We start from the raw sequence: 22,569 nt of genomic DNA, 5'->3' as shown, positions 1-22,569 counted from the left end.
TGCTCTGAAGAATGCTGGTGTAGAAGGACTGAGATTGAAACAGACACTACAGAATGACAGTCTCTGCTATCCAGAGCAGATATTGTGATGTCATAATGCCTCATTCCACCAGTGCCTAAGAGCCAATCACATCAGTGATGTCACAATGGCTTCATTATCCTTGGCTCACATAAGAATCAGAGTATGAATGGGCACAGCCACTGACCCGCAAGCTTTGCTTTGAAGAATGCTGGTGTAGAAGGACCGAGGCTAAAATAAACACTAAAAAATGACATGGGATTATTTCCCGCGGTTATCCACGGGGACGGGAACGGTGATTAATTTTGTCACCGTGTCATTCTCTAATCTGTGTATCACCAGCAATAGCACACAGACCCCTCATTTCATTTCCTTCCTCAGGGACTTATGTAAGCGTTCCTTCTCTCTGCAGCACAAACATTCCACTGATTGCTCAAACTCTCCCCAAACACTTAGGACATCAGGGTAGGCCTATATGTGCTTTTCCTACCTATGTAGGAACTGCAATTGTAGCCACTATCTGCTATACTAGCTGGTCAACTGATTCTCTTGTTTGGGCTCTGTGTCTCGATATCCTGTGAAGGATATAGACCCGCATCTTTCTTTGGTCTTCTTATGGGCCTCCTTCCCCCCCCCCCCACCTTCATTTCTAATATCTTGCTGTGTACCAATGAAATATATTTCTTCTTTCCACATGTCCAAAGCAAACCAGCCTTTTCTCTTGCTTATTATCCTTCTTCCCCTGCCAATCCAGACATATTTTGTAATCCTTCCCTGCGTTTCCCTTTCTGTAAGTCTTGTATTGACTTTTGTCCTCAGATTTTTTCTCCCCCATTTTAAAATTGCAAACTGCATAGATTTTACTTTTCTATATTTGCAGTCCAACAAATAAATCAAACTGATAGTCACCTTCAGCTCTTTCCTAAGTTTGGCTCCTATCCTTTTCACTATGGTGGCATTCCACACATCCAGCACATGGGGCTTATGTTTATAATTATTAGATTCTCAATATCCTGCCTTTCTGTGGTATAACCCAAGACACTTTACATATTATGTACAGGTACTTTCTTTGTCCCTAGTGGCCTCACTAAGTTTTTGTACCTTGGCAATGGAGAGTTGTGACTTAACCAAGATTACAAGAAATTGAACTCATTTCTCAGCCAACTGTGCCAGCCATTAGGCTACCTCTTCTCTCTCTTCCCTTCACCCTCCCACCCCCCAACCATACCCCTTTAGACCAGTGGTTCTCAAATGCACAATGAATGAATATGAATGAGAGAAGTTTGCATGCAATTGAGACGGCTATCATTTAACTGACAAAAGATCCAGTAGTAGCTAAGTCTTGCTCCTAGATATCGAAAATTCCCGATTTTGAAGAAACTACAGAATGTTGAGAAAAGTCTTAGCCTAAACAGTGAATTAATAATTTGCCCAGCGAGTTACGTCATCCTGAATAAGAGGGGATCCTTGTAAAAATATTTACCAGGATAGAAGTACTTATTGCTCCTGCAGATTCTCCAAATATGGTCACTGAATCTGGATCACCTCCAAAACATTCAATGTTTTCTTGAACCCACTGTAGAGCTGCAATTTGGTCCATAATTCCCCAGTTCCCACGAACATGTTCATCCCCAGTACTGAAAGCAGAGACAGATGACAGAATCCTGAGAAAGCTCTTCATGTATAGGGAGATAAGACATTCATTTGTTCCGTTTAATGCGTTACATTGATTTGGTACATTTTGTTTTTCCAGGCATATAATTTGAGATATTCAGTGGGCACATTAACATCAGTAAGAGGTACAGGGGACAGTGAGGAGAGAGGCGCCCGGGACGGTGGTACCCCTCCCCCCGCTCCTTCCCCAAACCCCCTGCTGCACATGTACCCCCAGTTCACTGCCACGAACTTCAACGTTCTTCTCTAACATCACTTCCCATGCAGGGCACCCAGAATTGACGTCAGCGTGAGACGATGTGGTCGCGAGGAGCACATTGATGATTTTGCTCGTAGCAATGAGCAACTAGAGGTAAGGGGGAAGGGGGATACCGCAACTTCAATGTGTCCCTTGCGACTGTCAGCTCTCCCTGATGTCATTTCCTGTGCATGGCACCTGAAGTGACATCAGCAGGAGCAGACAGTCGCGAAGAGCATGTTGAAGTTATTTGTGGTGGTGAACAATTAGAGGTACAATGGAAGGGAAGGGCAGGGCAGTGGAGAGTTCCTATGAGCGTTGGGAGCAGCGCAAAGCATTCAGCGTGCCAACCTGCACTAAAAACCATTTTTACGGTTATGTAAAAAAAAAAAAAAAAGGGGGGGGAGGATAAGTTTTAGGTTATTGCACATGCAAATTTGCATGTCAGTTTGAAATTTGGGCACCCTGAGGTAGTTGCCAGTAGATATGATCTAGGCGCTTGCCAGTGACTTTTGGCAACTTTTGGAGAATCTGGTCCTTTACAGTCCGATTAACATTAATTGGTTTACCAACTAAATTACACAACCAAATATAGCTCAAAAATACATGCAAATTTGGTTGTGTAATTTAGTTGGTAAACCAATTAATGTTAATAATCGGACTGTAAAGGACCAGATTCTCCAAAAGTTGCCAAAAGTCACTGGCAAGCGCCTAGATCATATCTGCTGGCAACTGAGGGTTTTAGCTGGTTTTTAAGTGGTGCGATAATTGGGCACGCCATTAAACTCATTACAAAAAAACCCAAAACAAAACAAAACCATTAAACGCACTCTGGCACTGGGGCCTAGGTCCATGACACCTAATGGTGACTAGTGACATCAAAGCCTGGAAATGGGCCTATTTAAAGGCAGCGCTGGATTTTGGCGTTCACAAGGCACGCTAAACGCTATTCTACAGGGACCCCTCACTGGAAACGTAGGTCTGTAAAAACTCTAGCCCAACGTGCCCGGCACTTGGGGATACCCGTGCCTAGCAAGGACCCTAATTCTGGAAGCAGTGCCCATCTGTGACCTGACATGTGGCAGGTGCCCGTCATGGTGGGTGCTGCTTACAGATCGGCATTAATTTAAAATTTTATGCAGTTCTAAAAGGGGAATGTGGCCATGGAAAAGGTATGGGAGGATCAGAGGTATTCCTGGAATTTGCATGCAGTGTTACAGGATTAGGAAGATCTGTACCTAGTGTAGATGCAAGGATTTACACGTTTCAGATGGTGTAAATCCTCATGCCCACAACTGGATGCAGATCCTGTTGCCAAACACTGTTCTACAAGTGGCATTTAGGTGTGAACCTTTACACCATCTCTATGGTTGGTATAAGGCAGGGGTGTCAAAGTCCCTCCTCAAGGGCCACAATCCAGTCGGGTCTTCAGGATTTCCCCAATGAATATGCATGAGATCTATTTGCATGCACTGCTTTCATTGTATGCTAATAGATCTCATGCATATTCATTGGGGAAATCCTGAAAACCCAATTGGACTGCGGCCCTCGAGGAGGGACTTTGACGCCCCTGGTGTAAGGGCTAGATTCACTAAGCCCATTTTACCTTGCCGTTCCATGTCCAGGCTCTCTATTCACAACGCGTCCTTATGCTAATTAGGCCGATTGGAGGCACGCCCCCAAATCAACCACATGGATTGCGGAAGAGCGATCCTGATGCATGTGCAGACTATCTTGCTTGTAGATTGTCTGCGTATGCATCTAAGACCCCTCTGAGCCGCGACTAAATCCACAGGCTCGCAGTGCGGGGAAGGGCAGGAGAGATCGAGGCAGAGCAGGGCAGCGATTCAGGGCAGCAGAGAGCAAGGCTTCAATGGAGCTGGAGAGTTGGAAAGACGTTTACGACTGGTCCCCAGCAGTCGCTTCTTGGGTTGATCGGCCAGCCCAATCAGTTTCAAAAACGTCTTTGGTGAATCGCGTCCCTGTCTACTTTGCATACGTTTCCCCTCATTTGCATGCACAGATTAAAAGCGGATCGCAGGAGAGGTTAGTGAATCGGACCAGAGGGAAATCTGGTTGCAAAGGGGTTGCAAACCAATCAGTTTGCTTAGTGAATCTAGCCCTAAGTACGTACACCTAACACCCAACAGCATACATGTGTATTCCTGTTTTCTTTTATCAACTAGGCTCCTAATTGAATTGCCCTCTACATATTAGGTCTCCCCTTCCCCCCCCCAACGTTCCCATGGGAAATGTGGTCTTTTGGAACACGCTTCGTCCTGGCAGATCCCAGTTCCCCCTCCACAGGGCAGTGCAAAAAGCAGACGCTGCGCTAGCTCAACTGCTTTTCATTTTAAAATGTGATAACATAAAATTGTCATATTGCCAACTCAGTATCCTCTTTCCAGCAATGATTAATTCAAAACAGAAGCAACTGCAAGAGCCCAAAGTAGAAGATTTTCATCTGCTTATCCTAGAATCACTAGATTTTCCCAAATCCATCTCAACAATGGCTTATGGCCTTATCTTTTAGGAAATTATCCAAACTTTTTTTAAACCCTGCTAAGATAGCTGCTTTAACCACATTCTCTCTGGCAATAAATTCCAGAGTTTAATTACACAACCAGCACAAGATGTTCCTAAAAGAAGAAATAGAAAGAAGCATACCTTAAAAAGCCCAAGATACCTAGTCTGTACTGAATTATTACCACCACCACATTTTCATAGGCAGCTAGAGCAGAACCATCATAGGTGGAAGCATCGCCCACCAGCAAGCCACCTCCATGGATCCACACCATGACCTACAGCAGATAACAAAAGAAAAACTATTATACCTTATTCACCCAAAGGGAGTTTAACTCAGTTTGGACTGCAGGTGCTAATACATTCGACTTTACAGTGATCAGCTCATGACATACATAACAGGCAGCAGCTGTGGGTAGTTTTAGGGTACTCAGGAGGCACACCCGACAGAAGATAGATGAATCACCCTGATGGTAACATCCAGAGATCTGCTGCTTTTAAATGTTTTATCACTATGGCAACTAATGATCTCTGTGGTGGATGCAGAAATATCACCTCCAGTGGTGTAGTAAGGGTGAGGCACGCCCAGGGTGGTGGTGCTCTTCCCCCACCCCCTTCCCTTAATTTCTCCAGCATAAGCAGTATACTCATGTCAGTGTCGGTTCACCCTTTGACATTACTTCCTAGACGCGGTCCCAGAAGTGATGTCAGAGCACCGATGCGGACATCAACCTCATGCCAGGGAAATAAAGGTTTGGGGTAAGGCAAGAAGCAGGCACGCAGCGAGGAGAGGAGCACCACACCTGGGGCATACCGCCCCCTCACCACACCACTGATCACCACTAAGAAAAAAAGAAGAAGGAAAGTCGCATTCAGATACAGTAGGTACTTCTGTCCCCGGAGGACTTACTATCTATGGGAAATGTTTACTAAGGAGCATTAGGGTTCAATGGCGTTGCGAGGGTTGGGCACCCAGGGTGCCAACTGCCCTCTTTTCCACTCCTTTGCTCCTTCCCCACCCCAATACCTTTTAACTCGTTGCTTGCGCCGGCAAAATCTCCAACCTGCTGCCTTCGCTAGACTTGGGTCAGTTCCTGATCGTGGGATCAGGAAGTGATGTCGGAAGGAGAGCCAACTTCAAAGGGAGCGCTGAGGTCAGTGCCAGCAGCAGGTTGTAGATGCTGCTTGTGCTGGCAAAGAGCCAAAAAAGGTACAGGGTGTGAAGGGGGGAGGGAGGTGAGGCACTGGCACCCCCCACCATGACAGCTTTTGTACTTAAATGGAGGGTGAACAGCTAAAAGCAGTAATGTACCTAAAATGCAAAGGTTGGGGGGGGGGTGTGGGGGGTTCCAGCATCCCTTGCAAATGCCACATACAAGTAGTCTAACAATGGTTCACAACCCTGTCCTGGAGGACCACCAGACTAGTTGGGTTTTCAGGATAGCCCTAATGAATACGCATGGAGCAGATTTGTATACCCGGCACCTCCATTATATGCAGATCTCTCATGCATATTCATTAGAGCTATCCTGAAACCCTGACTGGCCTGGTGGTCCTCCAGGACAGGGTTGGGAACCACTGGTCTAACACACATTGTTTTCAGATGCACCGGGTATGGATACACCCAACACTACCTATTGATGTAATATTAGGTGAACCCACAGACTGTACATTTGACAGCATACACTACCCATTACATGCAGACTGTGATGTGAAGTCCTTGCTGGGCTCCACCTGTACCCTGCTCAGTCCCTATCCCGCATGATTCAGTTAGCACTGGTTTACCGCATTGGCTCTTTCAATGTGTGCCAAGCATTAGTGCAGGGCAACATTTACAGTTAACCTGCACTAAAAACCCGTGCTAATTGCCCTAAACTTTTTACCCAAGGCAATGGAGGTTTAAGCAATTTGCCCCAAATCACACGCAGCCACAGTGCATTTGGATGTGAGCTCAGGAAAGGATAGGTGAACAACTTGAATCCAGCCAGGTTACAGGGATCCAAGGCAGATCACGTCAACCACATTGGTAGGCAGGAAATTTCCAGTTTTGCGCAGCTTCCTTTGTATTTGCAACAAACTACGTTCCTTGAATGGCAAAGCCCTGCTGGTTCCCATTTGTTTCGGAAATTCACCATGAAGAATATAGGAAACCTATATTCTATGTGCATGGACCACAGTTATGGAACCAATTACCTGAGCAATTGCATAGGCTTGGTGATGTTGGCTTAATGTAGGGAGGTTTATCAAATACTGAATTTTCAAGTGTTTTGAAGATTAATTGCTGTTTTCATGTACGGTACTTTGTTTTACAAGACCTGACAATTAAGTTCATGAACTTGCTGTGTGCTTACACTGGCAGCACAAACAGCTGAGTAAGGATTCATAACCTTGGTACATCGGTTTCTCACAGCTGTGCTCGTGCCATGTGATGGTGTCATGCTGAGTGGCGTTCATTATTGTTGAAAGTTTGTGTACCATCATGAGAATGTCAGAGCTTGAATTACAGCAAACATTAAATCTCTTGTTAAACTTGGCAAGAGTGGAAGTGAATTGGGGGACATGTTAGCCCGAGTTTATGGGGATAATGCCATGAAGAAAATGGCAGTTCACAAATGGATTAAATGTTTTTCTGAGGGGAGAGAAAGTGTCACTGATGGAAAGATCAGGGTTGCCAATAACTAGCAGAACTGACAAACATTGCAAATATTTGTTGAATTGTGTATCAAAATCGTCAGCCGACTGAGAAATATAACAGACCAAGTAAACAGAGAAAACTAGTTTGGAATATCTTTGCATGAGAAAGATGTGTGCAAAAAGCAAAGGAGATTTGAAGTTTGGCAAGATAATGTTTTGGGCCTATCACTGGTGAAGAAACATGAGTGTCCCAATACAACCCTGAAGCAATAGCGTCAACGTGCACAATGGAGAGAGAAGAGGGAGAGGAGTTGCTAGGCCATAGGGGGGGGAGGAGAGAGAAGAGAGGGAGAGGAGTTGCTAGGCCATGGGGGGAGGGGGAGAGAAGAGAGGGAGATATGTTGGGTGTGGGATTGAAGGACAAGATTTATATATCTGAGGGAGGTTGGAAGTGTCTATCCAATTTAACTCTTGGCCCACCCAAGATAGCAGGTCTGGCTAGGGGATAATTCCAGATAGGGGATAATTCTCTGAGGGATGCTGCAAATGTGTATAATTGCCATTATAGAATACAAGTTAAGTGCACAGTGGCACGCCTAACTTAGGCTGATGTAAATGTGTGTATCTGTAGGCAGTTAGGCACATAATTTAGCATTCTATAACCTGTGTATGTTGAGTTCTAGACACATCCTGACCCTTTCCCCGACTTCCAGATCCATACCCTACTTGCAGTTGTGCGCTATATGTTTTGTGCAAGCAATTTGCAGAATCTCAGTGCCATTATGTGCATAACTGATTAGTGCCCGTTATATATTGGTTTATTAATACCATTTAGCAGCTAATAATCCAAGTTTCCAAGTTTATTAATACATTTGATGAATCGCCTATTGAAATTGCTAGGCGATGTACAAAATTCAAGTAAAGAATAATAAAGAGAAACTAACATTTAGCAATATAATTACATGAATTACAGACAAGAGTCGGGAGGGAAAAATTAAAAGTTACAATCTTAAATATTTGGTAGAAAAAAAGGAAAAAACAAAAGGTAGGGGTTGATTGAACCATAGCACGATTAGAGAATTCTCTAAAAGATGTTAAAATTTTAGATATTAAAAGCATCATTAAATAGATAGGTTTTTAAAGATTTTTTAAATTTTGTAATGTCATTTTCGATTCTAATATATTGAGGCAGAGCGTTCCACCATTGAGGTCCTATCACTGTGAACATATCAGATCTTCTTGTTCCTATGATTTTCAGAGAGGGAACTGAAAGCAGATTTTGACCAGATGAACGAAGTGGACGTTGAGTACTGTGTGGAATTAGAGACCTAGATATGAATTGAGGTTCGTTAGTTGCTAGTGTTTTAAAAATAAGCAACATTATTTTAAAAGTAATCCTGTGACCGATTGGCAGCCAGTGTGCGTCTATCAACAATGGTGAGACGTGGTCATATTTCCTCGCGTTATATATTAATTTAATAGCCGTATTTTGTATTAACTGAAGTCTCCTTTTTTCTTTCTGGGTAATGTTAAGAAGAAGTGCATTGCAGTAGTCAAGTTTTGCTATTATTAAGGAATGAATAAGAATCTTGATCGAATTTGAACTGAGAAATTTGGCGATCGAACGAATCAGATGTAATTTGAAGAAGCAGTTTTTGACAGTAAAAGAAATGTGTTCATGGTAAAACAATTTGTCGTCTATCTTAATCAAATTAAGCTACATGTAACAGTTCAGTGGAACCTTAGTTTGCGAGCATAATTCGTTCCAGAAGCATGCTCGTAATCCAAAGCGAGTTTCCCCCATAGGAAGTAATGGAAACTCAGATGATTGGTTCCACATCCTAAAAACAGACACCCCCTCCCCCCCATTAGGCCACTGATGCTGCTTGCTTTCACCCTACCCCATCTCCAAAGATCCCACCACTCACGAGGCCACTGGTGCGCTTCCACCCCACCCCCAAGAACCAGCATCGCCCCCGCCCGTGAGCTCCCACCCCCGAGAACTCTCATCGCCCGCCCAAACCCTTACTACAATCTGGCACCGGTACTCAGCACCAACCTACAGGACGTGCTGGTGCCGGAAGAGCTTGCTGCTTACCGCTGATCTCATTAGAATCTTGGAGAGAGCGGGAGCCAGAAGGCTCCGAGCATGCACAGATGCTCAAGGCCCAGCCCAGCAGAGATCAACAGCAGGCTCTTCCGGCACCGGCAAGTCCTGTGGGTTGGTGCTGTATGCCGGTGCCAGATCGCAGTATGGGTTTGGGCGGTCAGGCAATGCCGGTTCTCAGGGGTGGGGGGCGTGATGCCGGTTTTTAGGGGTGGAGGCTTGCAAATCGAGTCAACGCTTGGTTTGCGAGGCACGATTTGCAAGAGTGTTTTACTCGTCTTGCAAAACACTCAAACCACGTTACTCGCAAACTGAGGTTTGACTGTACAGTACTCTAATTTTTGCAAGTAAATTTGCACACTAAGCATAAATTTGTGCCAGCAAATGTTTCAGCATTAGCTCACTAATTCTATAATCTGCAAGAATAGTCAGCAGCTTCGTCCAGGTACTTCTGCTGAATATCCAGACAATCTCAGTCAAATGCAAATATTTGGAAAACTTATGAAGTTATCCAGATATCAGTATTTGACTATTGGGACTTTGGGCACTTTTCAGGCCCAGTATCCTGCAATGCTCCAAGCACATTTCTTCTGCAGACTGTTTTCATGTTAGGAAATTAGTCCCAGGGAAAATTTGTCATTTCAAAACTTGCAAGCTTCTTGCCCAAACCCAAGATCTGCCCATGTTATTCCACTTTAGGAAGATTAAGAGGTACACTCTAAGTTGACTTACAGGAAGTCTGGACTTTTTGTTGGCATCTGCAGGTGAATAAACAGCTAGGTACAAACAGTCTTCCGAAATAGAGCGGGGGTAATTTTCTTTCTTCAGAACATATGGCAAATCGGAAAATGATTTCACGTTCTGCAGACACCTGAAGAGTATAAAGGTATACAGTTAGTGATGAGTTCATTTTTGCTATTTGAAACAAAAAAACTTTTTCCACTTCTTAATAGTCTCTTACTCATCCACCCTGATAGCATGTCCAGATGACTCACGGTAAATTTCAAGGACATAGAAAAATGAAGGCAGATAAGACCATATGGCCTATGTTCTGATGTTTCTACTACTATATTTCACATCTTAAGATGCTTTTACTACTGTTGAAAAGGTCAGTGTTTCCGTTACATGTTGGACTAAGGCATTTAAAAAATATTTCCTGGATACTGATCGCTAGTCATTATCACCCAACTCAAACTTATGTGCACAGTTTTATATGTATCCCCTAATTCTATAACAGTGCTGAAAATTGTGCATGCAAATTTTGCTGGGTACCCAATTTACATGGGCAGTTTAATTGAATAAGCTAATTAGAGCCAATTGGCATTCCAACCAGCAATTGTCACTAATTAAAATTGCAAATTAAGTACCGTATTTGCCGGCGTATAAGATGACTTTTCAGAACCTTAAAATCCTCCCCAAAGTCGGGGGTCGTCTTATACGCCGGGTACTGTTTACATGCAGTGGCGTACCAAGGGGGGGGCGGAGGGGACGGTGCGCCCCGGATGCCAGCCCTAAGGGGGTGCTCCCGGCCTTGCCGTTCAATCCCCCCCCCACCCCTGAAGGACCGCTCGCCCCACTGACCTTCCTGCACCACCTGTGAAGCAGTCCGCAGCAGGATCGCGAAGTCAGCGTCAGCGATCCCGCCCCTCCTCTGATGTCAGAGGAGGGGCGGGACCGTGGCGCAGGAAGCAGCGCAGGGATCGCTGACGCTGACTTCACGATCCTGCTGCGGCTGCTTCATAGGTGGTGCGGGGAGGCCAGGGGGGCGAGCGGTCCTTCGGGGTGGGTCGGGGCATCAGGCCTTCAGGGTAGGGCGGGCGGGCAGGCAGGCAGGCAGGCTTTCAAGGGGGAGGGGGTGACAGGCAGGCAGGCAGGCCTTCAAGGGGGGACAGGCCTTCGGGGGGGGTGCAGGCCTTCAAGGGGGAGACAGGCCTTCAAGGGGGGGAAAGGCAGGCAGAAGGTTGTGCAGAAGGTGTGCGGAAGAAGGGGTAGTCTTATACGGCGAGTATATAACAAACCCTATATTTTAACTGTAAAAGTTGGGGGGTCGTCTTATACGCCGGCAAATATGGTATATAAATTTAGGCATGGGTCATGGGAGAATGGGAGGGGCATTCATTTAAGATTCATGCGTGGAGGAATATTTTCAAAACATACATCCCCAGTCAAATTTGGACATATGATGCTAGATGCCCATGCCCAAAGTGGGCAGTGAGAAAATACCTACTTTCGAAAAGCAAACCACCATATGTCTTATTTTAATTAATTAATTTATTTTTTTTACTCCTCTTATCTGGAAGTCCAGGCTTATTGGTACACCCAGACTGCCAGGACATCTATCTTTATACCACATGTTCAACCAAAATTTCATCCAAGTCTCAAACACCCAGAACAAAATCAGTTGGACATGAGGGGCCAGTCTTGTAATGGACTAGCCACCCAGACATGGCAACAGAGTAGTGGGGCACTTTAGAGGGCACTACTGTGAACTTCACAAAGGATGCCAGAATCTCATCAGAACTCCCTTATGTGGATCATGAAAACCCTATGCAATATGCTCCAGTTATTATAGAGACAAAAAGAAAATAGCTGCTGATAATTTCAAATTAAAGAAATAGAGCACTACATTTCTCAGCGTCCCTAAACACAGACACATCAACCAGGAAGTAGCTATGTATGTTTGTGTAACGGAAAAAAAAGGAGGAAGCATAACTCATTTCTTAAACTTTGATCACAAACAAAGAATAAGGTTTGAAATCGTTGTGGTGAGTAATGAAAAAATAAGTTTTCTTCCTTTATATTGATAATTATAGTGAGCGCTCATAAATGGAAATCCACTCGTATTTCCAAACACTGAATTTGACATATGACATAATACAACAGATAATAACTCACTTGCTGGAAAACGGACAGACATTAATTACGTACTAGCAAGTATTAAGGTAATGCCCCTCTGGTATAATTTATTTATTATTATTTTTTTTTTTTTACGAGTACTCATAAAAATCAATAGGTATTCTCTTAAAGTGCACTGTAGAAAGTCTGCAGTTTTTCCTAACTTTAGAAAACAAATAATCGTTAATAATGGGAAAAAGTGAGGTGATGGGAATTGGGAAACGCCCATATCAAAAATCCCAGGCCTAGAAAAACAAAGGGTGTGTTTATTTTTACATTGCCAGTTATCATACTTAAGACCCGTTACTTATTTGGTTAGATATAATCATGGCGTATATATTACTGTGCAAACACTTATCACAAATCCTTCCTATCTACGTACACTATCTTTCTATGAACTTCAATAATCTGCTTATATATTCCCTTCATTGCCAATCTAACATAACACTTTCTATTGACTTCCGGTATTTGTCTCTTATCCCTTCTTTCCAACACTGTCTTTATATATAAAAACAACAGTGATCCAAATCTTTTCTGTAATTTTTTTTCTCTCTTTCTCAAAAAAAAAATCCAACAATCTTTTATAACCCAGCAAACTTATGAGATAAATAATTTTTTAATGAAAGCTTATGGTAACATTGAAATGCAGTTAAAATATACTTCCTCTTTCAGTCTCATCCCCCTCACCCCCCCCCCCCCCCAATATGTTACAGTATTTTTTTTTTTTTTTTTGTAACCACAAAAGAACAGGAAACAAGAACCACGAGAGCAATGCTTTCGCTTTCCCATAAAGTGCTGTACATTACACAGGCCAATACACAAGGCGACAGCTAAAATGTAAAGCAAACAGCATAAATGGAAGAACAAAGGAAGCCGTCTGGCAGCATGACAAGCTGAAAATATAACAGTAAAACACAGACTCAGAGCTGTACCAAGGCTGTAAGACCCCTCTTGTCAGTAGCGAAGAAAAAAAACCCATAAAAACAGAACTAATAAGCCAAAACCCATACAAAATAGTGGCTACACATGACAATACCACTTACACTAATAAAATCCAGGAAGACAACATATCATGCGTAAATAAAGAAAGCTGGGCAAGGTAAGATGATATGTCAGTGAAAGCAACGTCATAATCAAGTAGTATTGCAACATCATTAGGGGCTACGTAGCACAAGGAACAATGCAGAGAAGTATATACTTTCTGTTCAACAATGGCAGGAAATATGGGTGTAGAATGAGGAACAGTAAAATAGGATCGTCTAAGTAACGGCTTAACAGAAGCCCGGTGAAAAACCCACAGAACATGAGGGAAGGGAGGAGGAAAAATAGCAGGAAGGGAAAACCGAGAATAGCAATGCTGGCTTGGAGGCAAAGGGATAGGTATAGGCGGAGAAGTGGTTTCTTGCGAGATCTTGGGTGGGCCCTGGGTGGGCCTTGGGCAGGCAAAACCGAAGGCTGAAATGCAAGAGTAGAAGAAGTAGGAAAAAGGGATGAGAGGCAGATGGAATCAGGGGGTGGGGAAAGGCAAGAGAAAGAAAGGCTAGGGGCACAGAACAAATAATCAGGGCTAGCACTGGCAGCCAGAGAAATATAAGACAGGGGATTCCTAATGTCAGCAAAACTAGCGTGAGAAATTGGACATAGCGGGCATTCCTGTTCAAGATGTGGGTTCCCGAAACAGGAACACTGCCTAACCATAGTTTCCTGTAAAGTGGGGGAAGGTGGGGACGGGGTGCATTGCTGTTGAATGGTTTCACAGATATCATCTAATGCCTGAGAGATAGTGGCCCATGTGACAGGAGAGTAACGACCAGTATGTGCTGTAAGAGTGCGATCTGCCTGCCATTGCACTTGGTGTGCAACGGGAGGTAGAGAGACAGGAGGTGCAGGAGTATGCGCTGGGGAGATCAAAGGGGCAGTTGACAGTGGCAGAGAGGGGTACAAATGGGAGGACTGAGATGCTAGCAGCAAAAGTGGAGAAGCATGAGAATAAAGGGGTGGGTCCAGAACAGTGGTATCAATGCAATCATGTAGCATAGGAAATGAGGCTGGGCGGGAGACTGCGGGAGCAGACAACATGGGAGAAATAAGCAATATATCCAACTACAAACTCTACGATTAACAAAATAATGAGTCTAAAAATAAAACTAATAAGGCCTTTACTAACTAATGGAAGAAAAGAAAGAATACTTACAAAATAATGCAATGTGATCACAGAAGAACAGGTACCTGTTTAGTGTTGAAGCATGCGTGGTACAAGACCAATAAGTCATAAGTGTTATTTGATGCTGATTCCATGTTAAGAAAAATGGTTAAATATCACTAAAATCAAAACCCTAAAATTTTTATAGTCCTGTCGTTGGTCTGAGCTAACAACTGACTGTCAATCCTAAACCTATAGCCTCTGTCGTTAGTATTAGCTAACGACTTGCTGCCAAATCTAAACCTATAGCCCTTGTTGTTAGGATTAACTAACAACGTGCTGTCAAACTAAATTCCTTTAGTTAGAGACAGGTAGTAAATGGCTGTCCTTTAACAAGCTAAAATAGAGGAAGTAATTTTAAAGGGGGAAACAAATGATGATTGCATCAAGATAAATCAAAATTGCATCAACAACAACAAAAAAACCCAGAATAAAAATAGTTAACAGTCCCAGGCGCAAGTAATTACCCCTAGTTAAGTAAAGTCTTAAGTAAACAAGCCTTAAAGAATCCCAAATAAGCGGGGAGGCTATCTGAAAGACATAGGCCTTCAACCCACTGCCCATGAAGCCTAAGGCTAGCGTAATTCCCTATTTCACAGTTGGGAATGTCACCACTGAAAAGCCGCCTGTTTACGGCCTTTCAATACCACTGACTTCATGGAAACTCAATATGCTGTTATAATCAATATATATTTATTTTTAGTAACAATCAATAACAGGTTACAAGAACAAATCTTACAGCATATGACGCTGACAGATAGTTTGCCTCAAGCGCTTGAGTATACCTGGATGTCTGTCCTGCTTTCATAATCACAAAGGCTGTCTCGTATACAATTCTTGACAGCTTGAGGCCACGTTGGTACATATCATATTGTTAGTTTTTATTGGTCACTTACAAACGTCATTACATTTATCAGTTTATTAATTGGTTCATAATATATGTGTCATACCATACGCATGTCCTGTTTACCAGAAAATCTATCTTTTCCTGCATTTGCCATTTTAATCATCACTGTCAGCAATTTCAAGCCATCGGCCAGTAAAAGCCTGTTTGGCACATGATATTCTTGCAAAATAATGTACTTTTATATTCTTGATCAAAACATGTTCTCATCCTTCTTAGATTCACTTCTCTGGCATTACAGCAGATGTGACACCAGTTACCTTGTAAAAGAATAAGTTTCATTTCACTCAGCTTGCTGATTTCAGCAAGCATAGATTGTGCAAAGGCTTGACAGTTTTAGTCAGAGCATTCTCAGCCATCTTTGGCCTTTAGTTGCGTTTATTGGCCTAATATGTTAGCGGATTTCAGGGGAGGCTCTTCACTTGTACAGAACTCTCACTCTCTCTCTCCTCCCTTCTCAATATCTATATACAGTGGTACCTTGGTTTAAGAGCATAATTCGTTCCAAAAGCATGCTCTTAAACCAAAACACTCGTATATCAAAGCAACTTTCCCCATAGAAGATAATGGAAACTTGAACAATTCGTTCCACGTTCCACCAACCCTCCCCCCCCGAGGCTACCGGCGCTGCTCCATCTCCCCCTCCCCTCGCTCTAACCAGCATCGCACCCCCCCGAACTGGCATCGCAACTCTCCCCCCCCCGTGAGAACCGCAAAACACCCCCGTGCTGAAAGCGGCATCCGCCCGCCCTTCCTCCCAAGCACGGTCCTTACCCCTTCTGCTCATTGTAAGGGTGAATGCAAGCTCCCGCCTCTTGCCTGGGCTGGGCCTTGAGCATCTGCGCATGCTCAAGGCTGGCTCTCGTTCTCTCGGAGATCTCGTTCTCTCCGAGAGAACGAGAGCCAGAAGGCCTTGAGCATGCGCAGATGGCAAGAGGCGGGAGCTCGCATTCACCCTTACAACGAGAAGGGGTAAGGACCGTGCTTGGGAGGAAGGGCGGGAGGATGCCGCTTTCAGCATGGGGGTGCTTTGCGGTTCTCGCGGGGGGGCGTTCGCGGGGGGGGGGGAGTGGTGGTTGCGATGCCGGTTAGAGCGGGGAGGGGGGGGGAGGTGCTCGAACACCAGAACATGCTCGGTTTGCGAGGCAAAAGTTTGCTGAGTGTTTTGCTCGTCTTGCAAAACACTCGCAAACCGGGTTACTCGCAAACCAAGGTTCCACTGTATATCGATATATATCAATATATATATCTATATGACCATTCAGAAGTTGCCATTCTCAGCAAATCTATACACCAACAACTAGTAACCAACTATCACCTTGTGAACACCATTTCTTCACAACATTATTCATGATTGAGATTTCATTCTTAGTAGAAAATAAACTGACCCTTAAAAAAAAAAAAGGATAGACATCTAAAAGCGTTTCACAAAAATGCGAAAATCACTATTTATTTATATACCGCCTATCAATTTTTCCCCATTTTTCCTGGTGGGCTCACTATCTAATGTACCTGGGGCAGTGGAGGACTTGCCCAGGGTCACAAGGAGCAGCGCGGAACTTGAACCCATCTCAGGGTGCCAAGGCTATAGCTCTAACCACTAGGCCCCTTGCCGACATAGCTACATTTTTGAATACTGTTATCCGGGCAAATGGACTCTTCAGCATGTTTCACTTTCCTCAAATGAACAGAAAACTTTGTGTGGGCATTTGCACCACATATTCATTGGTGCAAGTGGCAGTGTCTAAAGTTAGGCATGGTTCCCAGGTGTAAGCGCTATTCTAAAAACTGTGCCTAAGCGTGGCTTATAGAATAGCTTTTTTGGTGCCATATAGAGAGTTTACCCTGTAGCGCTGAAAGTTGTATAGAATAGTGTCACAAATGTAACTAACCGTGTTTCCCTGAAAATAAGACCTACCCTGAAAATAAGCCCTAATCCCGGGACTCATCAACCCGGGCCCCCCTCCCACCGTGCAGTTGAACCCCTGCTGACCCGCCATCTTTCCCTCCCTGCCAACCGCGAGCGAGCCCCACCTTCAACCGAAACAGCGTCGGGCCAGCAGCACTCTAAACAGGCTGCTTGGCCTTGTCCGTCGGGGATTTCACACTGCCGCATTACTGATGACGTCATCTTGGTAGGGGTGCAGCACCTGTCTTTTTCACACACACACACATGTGCTGCTTCACTTCCCCTGTACCTCTAACGTCCCTGGCATGAGCAGCAACCGCCAACCTGCTATTGTGCCTTCATCAGCTCTTCTGATGTCACTTCCTGGAGCCACGCCCATGAGGTGACATCAGAGGGTGCTGCTACCCAGAAGTGTTCAATACCAAGCCACCACCTCTGTCGAAACTCTTCAATTTTTCATCAAATCCCCTTCCTCTATTAACTTTAACTTTCTTCTTATCTATCTTCCACCTCCCGTAACAAAAACTTCACTCTCGACCCTAATCTCCATTATATCTGAATTAAACATCACTTATCCAGATTCTATTATACTCGGTGATTTCAATATACACTTTAATTCCCCTAACCACCATAACACCTCTGAACTTTTAACGTTGATTTCTGATCTTTCATTAACCTCTCTCATTTCTTCGCCTACCCATGAAGCTGGTAATACCTTAGACATGATCTTCTGCCCTACCTCCGCCACCCATCTTTTTAAAAACTTTCAATTCCATCCGCTACCTTGGTCTGACCACTTTCTAATTAGTTGGCACTTTGAATCCCCCCCTAAACTACTTAACTCCCAAAAACAAAACATAAACAATACTCACTCTATTCGCAATACTAACAAAATTACTCTCACAGACATTCAGAACTTCTTCGATTTAAACCTTACAGATTTTTCTTCCCTCTCCCTCGATGAACAAACCTCTCTCTGGAATACTTCTACAACATCCCTTTTAAACTCCCTAGCACCCCAACAGGAAAAAAAGAAATTCACTTCAAACTCAACCCCCAAAAATAAACAACAACCATGGTATAACGAAAATCTCACCCTTCTTCGTAAACAACTTCGCTCAACAGAACAAAAATGGCGAAAAACACCCTCCTACAATCTCCTCACCTTATATAAAGAAAAAGCAACTCATTATAAAACCACTATTCAACAAGCAAAAAAAGATTACTACACTAAACTTATATCAACCACCCGTAATTCTTCCACTCTCTTTAATCTTGCTCAATCTCTCTCAAAATACTCAAAAAAAAAACTACCCATAACTTCCACTCCTCCAGCTAATGAACTAATTCTTTTTTTTGACAAAAAAATTAAAGACATCAGAACTCATCTTGGACCCACCCCCTCTTCTCCCTACATCCATACACAAAATAATTCCTCATCTCTCCCATTTAGCTCGTGTTCAACCTTCAAAATGCCATCGCTAACAAACTTACTTCCCATCCTGCAATCTTTAAATACCTCTAATACTCCTCTAGAGAGTATTCCTCCTTTTCTCCTTAAAAAATTTTTCTCTCACTTTGGGCCGTATATCTGGGAAATGATCTCTAAATCTCTTTCTGACTGTATCGTTCCTTCAGGTTGGAAAACTGCTCTTGTCTTTCCAAAAATCAAACAATATAATTCTGATCCCTCTCTTCCAGCAAACTACCGTCCAATTGCTAATCTTCCATTATTATCGAAACTGACGGAAAAAATCGTCCACACTCAACTGTCTGAATTCATCGAAAAAACTCACGCCTTACATCCCTGTCAAACCGGTTTTCGCTCATCTCATTCAACGGAACTGTCACTGCTAGGCCTCTTATCAACTATACACTATTATCATGAACACCAAAAATCCGTTCTTCTTATATCTCTCGACCTCTCAGCAGCCTTTGATACCATTGACCATTCTCTCCTTCTAAATAGACTCAAAGACTGCGGTATCACTGGATCTGCTTTTTCATGGTTCATGTCCTACTTCACAGAACGCAGTTTTAAAGTTCAGGCTATGAACGAAATTTCGATTTCTTCAGCTCAAATCTATGGTGTTCCACAAGGTTCTATTCTATCACCTTTACTATTTAATATCTTTCTATCTCCACTTCTAACTTTAGCACAATCTATTGGATTTACGATCTTCGCCTATGCAGATGACATTCAACTCCTTCATCCAATCGACACTTCTAATACTTCTGACATAAAAGATATTAACAATAAACTGGATTTCATAAACGACTGGCTCTACTCTAACAAACTTTCCCTTAATGTTAACAAATCCCGTGGACTCTTATTCTCAACCAAAAATACTGAATCCTTACCGGAAAAAATAGCTATTAAATCAGTTCCTATCCAAATGGAAACAAAAATAAAACTTTTAGGGGTAATTATAGATAAAGATTTATCATTCCACGATCACATCAGCTCTATAATAAAAACTTGTTTCTATAAACTCCGTATCATTCGTTCATTGACTTAAATCTTACAGACCGAATCAATCACAATCCTGGTTCATTCTTTGATCATCTCTCACCTAGACTATTGTAATTCCCTTTTTAACGGTCTCCCACAAAAAGAAATCCGACGTCTTCAATTGATTCAAAATACAGCAATAAAACTCATTTACAAACTAGGGAAACATGATCACGTCATTCCAATTCTGAAAGATGCCCACTGGCTTCCTGTGGCCCACCGAATCACATATAAAATTATTCTCTTGACCTTTAAAATAAAATCCTCTCATTTGCCTTCATTTCTACATAAACTTCTCATCCCCCAATGTTCATCTCGTACTCTGAGATCCACAAATCAAAATCTTCTTCTGATTCCCTCTATTAAAAACTTTTATTACACACGGAAAATAAATTTCTCTGTTACTGCTCCAACACTATGGAATTCTTTACCACAACCTCTTCGTGACGAACAACAACTGGATAAATTTAAGATAGGCCTAAAGACTTTTCTATTCCGTGATGCATTTATTTCAGTTTAGTATCTATTTCTCAGTTATTTTTAATTATTTAACTTCAAAAAATTATTTCAAAGACTTTTCCCCACCCAAATGTTTTTTTCCCATCACCTCTTTCTCCCTTTTCTCTCAACATTGTAACTTTACCCTACCATAAACCTCTTCCCTCACAATCAAGTTTGTCTAGTCTATGTTTTAATATACACTGTCTGTACCTCTAAATATTGAATATGTTAACTCCTCTTCCTTTTTTATATTTCTATTGTAATGTACACCGGCCAGATATTTATTTGATGGTCGGTATATTAAAACCTAATAAACTTGAAACTTGAAACTTGAGAATATTCAAGTTATTCAAGTTTAATAAAGACTACAACAGAAAAAGGCAAGGATAAAAATTGTACAGATCCTACCATGGAGGATAGGATGTAGCATCTCTAACTCTGTTCCAGGGCTCAGCAGGCTGTGGGGGAGAAAATCTCAATGGTCCAACTGGTGGTTTTGCAAATGGAATCCCGAAATAAACTGCAACATGTCTGTCTGTTCCTTTCACTTTCAGCAGTTTTCCTTTCAGTTGTCCAGATTTTGTGGTGATTGTAGGCTTTGGAGCCTCTTGCCCTGTAATGAGAATATATAGGAGTTTTATGGTTATATCATGACAAGCCTTGAAGAAAAAAAAAATAGTAATAAATTTACAAAGACTAGCAAAAGGCTTCAAAAAACAAGTCAATGTTCTCAGTATATGGCACAGTCACTTTGAAGTTATACAGCTGAGTTTTTCTGGGAATTGAGTAGTTTGGGTGATATAAATCAGTGTTTCCCAAGCTGGTCCTGTATTCCCTTTTGTGTCAGGTTTTCAGGATAAACCAAAAAACACTGTGGAGAGAAGATGTACCTAAAATGGACTTCTATGAATTTGTACTTTTGGATTGTTTAGCTTTTCCATGTATCTTCCGCCCTAGGATTAGCAGGGACCCCTGAGGAAGGCTTTCTTGTCGAAAGATGGACAGTGTTGGGTCCAACGCTCCCAGCAGACTAGGTCCTGAAGGTTTTTATGTGGATCGCCATGACGACTTTAATATACATTTTCTAATAAAGTCCATTTCAGGAACATCGTCTCTCCACAGGTTTTTGTTTGTTTTGCTTGGACTTTCTGTGGATTTTCCAGGGTCAATTTCTTTGCTCAGGTGCTGTGTGGCGATGCCAAGGAACAGAGAGAGAGAGGGAGGACCCTACATGGTCTGTGTTTTGGTGTGTGAAAGTGCCTTCATCGGGGGTCCGATAATGATATATGTACTTGAATCATATGACATTTTAGATGTAAGGAAACCACATATTGCTTAAACAAGTCAGTAATAGGAGTAAAATGATACAATGTCGAAGCACTAAAAATTAAAAGGTCAAAATTAAAGGTTTCTCAACCGACGCCAATGCTGAGCCTAAATGCTAAGAGCCCTAAAGATTTGGGGGTCACTAAAATTTATTTTTTAAATGATTGAGAAATTTTTCTCAAATTCCATATTTACTGGTGTTACAGCAAGGGTCCCGAGACTCATCATAGTATCCGAGGGGATGCTGAAAAGTTCTCAGTCCAACCAACCCGTTGCTGCTAGTGTGCTATCAGACAGACGCAGCACTGTACAGTCAAAGGAGATGGTCCCTGCTCTAATCAAGAGAAAAAACAGGGCTCAAAGATTTCTGTGGAGCAGTTCTCTCTATGCTTCACAAGATGGGCACAGGCCGGGACCACATAAATCTGGTAATCTGTAAGGTCAATCCTGGTGCCTCAATCATAACTTTTGGCTCTCCTGACTGTTTTCTCAGTAACAGAAACAGCTAAGTCCAAAGTGTGTAATTGATAACAGAAGCTCTAAATTGTTGAACTTGATTGTAGCAGTTCTAGAGCAGTCTTTTTCAACCTTTTTACACCTGTGGACCGGCAGAAATAAAAGAATTATTCTGTGGACCGGCATTGGTCCGTGGACTAGTGGTTGAAGACCACTGGGCTAAGTTGTGGGCCAGACCCCGCCCATCTCCACACCAGACCCTGCCCCCATAATAGTACTAATTGCACCTTGCACGTCCCATGCCTCATCTGGAAACCTTCCCTCTGACGTTGCAACGTTGGAGAGAAGGCTTCCGGTTCAGGCGCAGGACGCGCGTAGGAGCCACTGCCCGTGGCTTTGTGCACTGAATCAGTTAGGAAGAGGGAGCTGGCTCGAAGATAACACCACATCGATTGCACCGTGGACCAGCGGTTGAAGAACACTGTTTTGGGCCTGATGCACGTGCTGGCCCTGTGGACTGGCAGGAAATTTCTGTGGACCGGCAATGGTCCATGGACCAGTGGTTGAAGAACACTGTTCTAGAGGATACTTTGAAACTAGTTCAGTAAGTTGCCAATGATAAAGAGTCATAAGAACATAAGCCGTGCCTCTTCTGGGTCAGACCTGAGG

At 43.0% G+C, this 22,569-nt stretch overlaps 1 protein-coding gene across 1 annotated transcript in view; it reads right to left on the bottom strand.

The window, feature by feature from the left end:
• Window positions 1-22,569, bottom strand: part of LOC117359413 (fatty acyl-CoA hydrolase precursor, medium chain-like) — a 111,132-nt gene that overhangs the window by 56,284 nt on the left and 32,279 nt on the right. The window contains exons 2-5 of the mRNA XM_033942146.1: window positions 20,527-20,731; window positions 9,927-10,065; window positions 4,598-4,731; window positions 1,502-1,655 (exon numbers count right to left, since the gene is read on the bottom strand). Of these exons, the coding sequence (XP_033798037.1) occupies window positions 1,502-1,655; window positions 4,598-4,731; window positions 9,927-10,065; window positions 20,527-20,731 (632 nt within the window). The remainder of the gene's footprint in view (window positions 1-1,501; window positions 1,656-4,597; window positions 4,732-9,926; window positions 10,066-20,526; window positions 20,732-22,569) is intronic.

This window comes from Geotrypetes seraphini, chromosome 4 (assembly GCF_902459505.1).
Source record: "Geotrypetes seraphini chromosome 4, aGeoSer1.1, whole genome shotgun sequence".
In the NCBI taxonomy this organism is placed as follows: Eukaryota; Metazoa; Chordata; class Amphibia; order Gymnophiona; family Dermophiidae; genus Geotrypetes; species Geotrypetes seraphini.
Note: the sequence above shows the minus strand (reverse complement) of the source record. Positions and strands in the feature narration are given on the sequence as shown.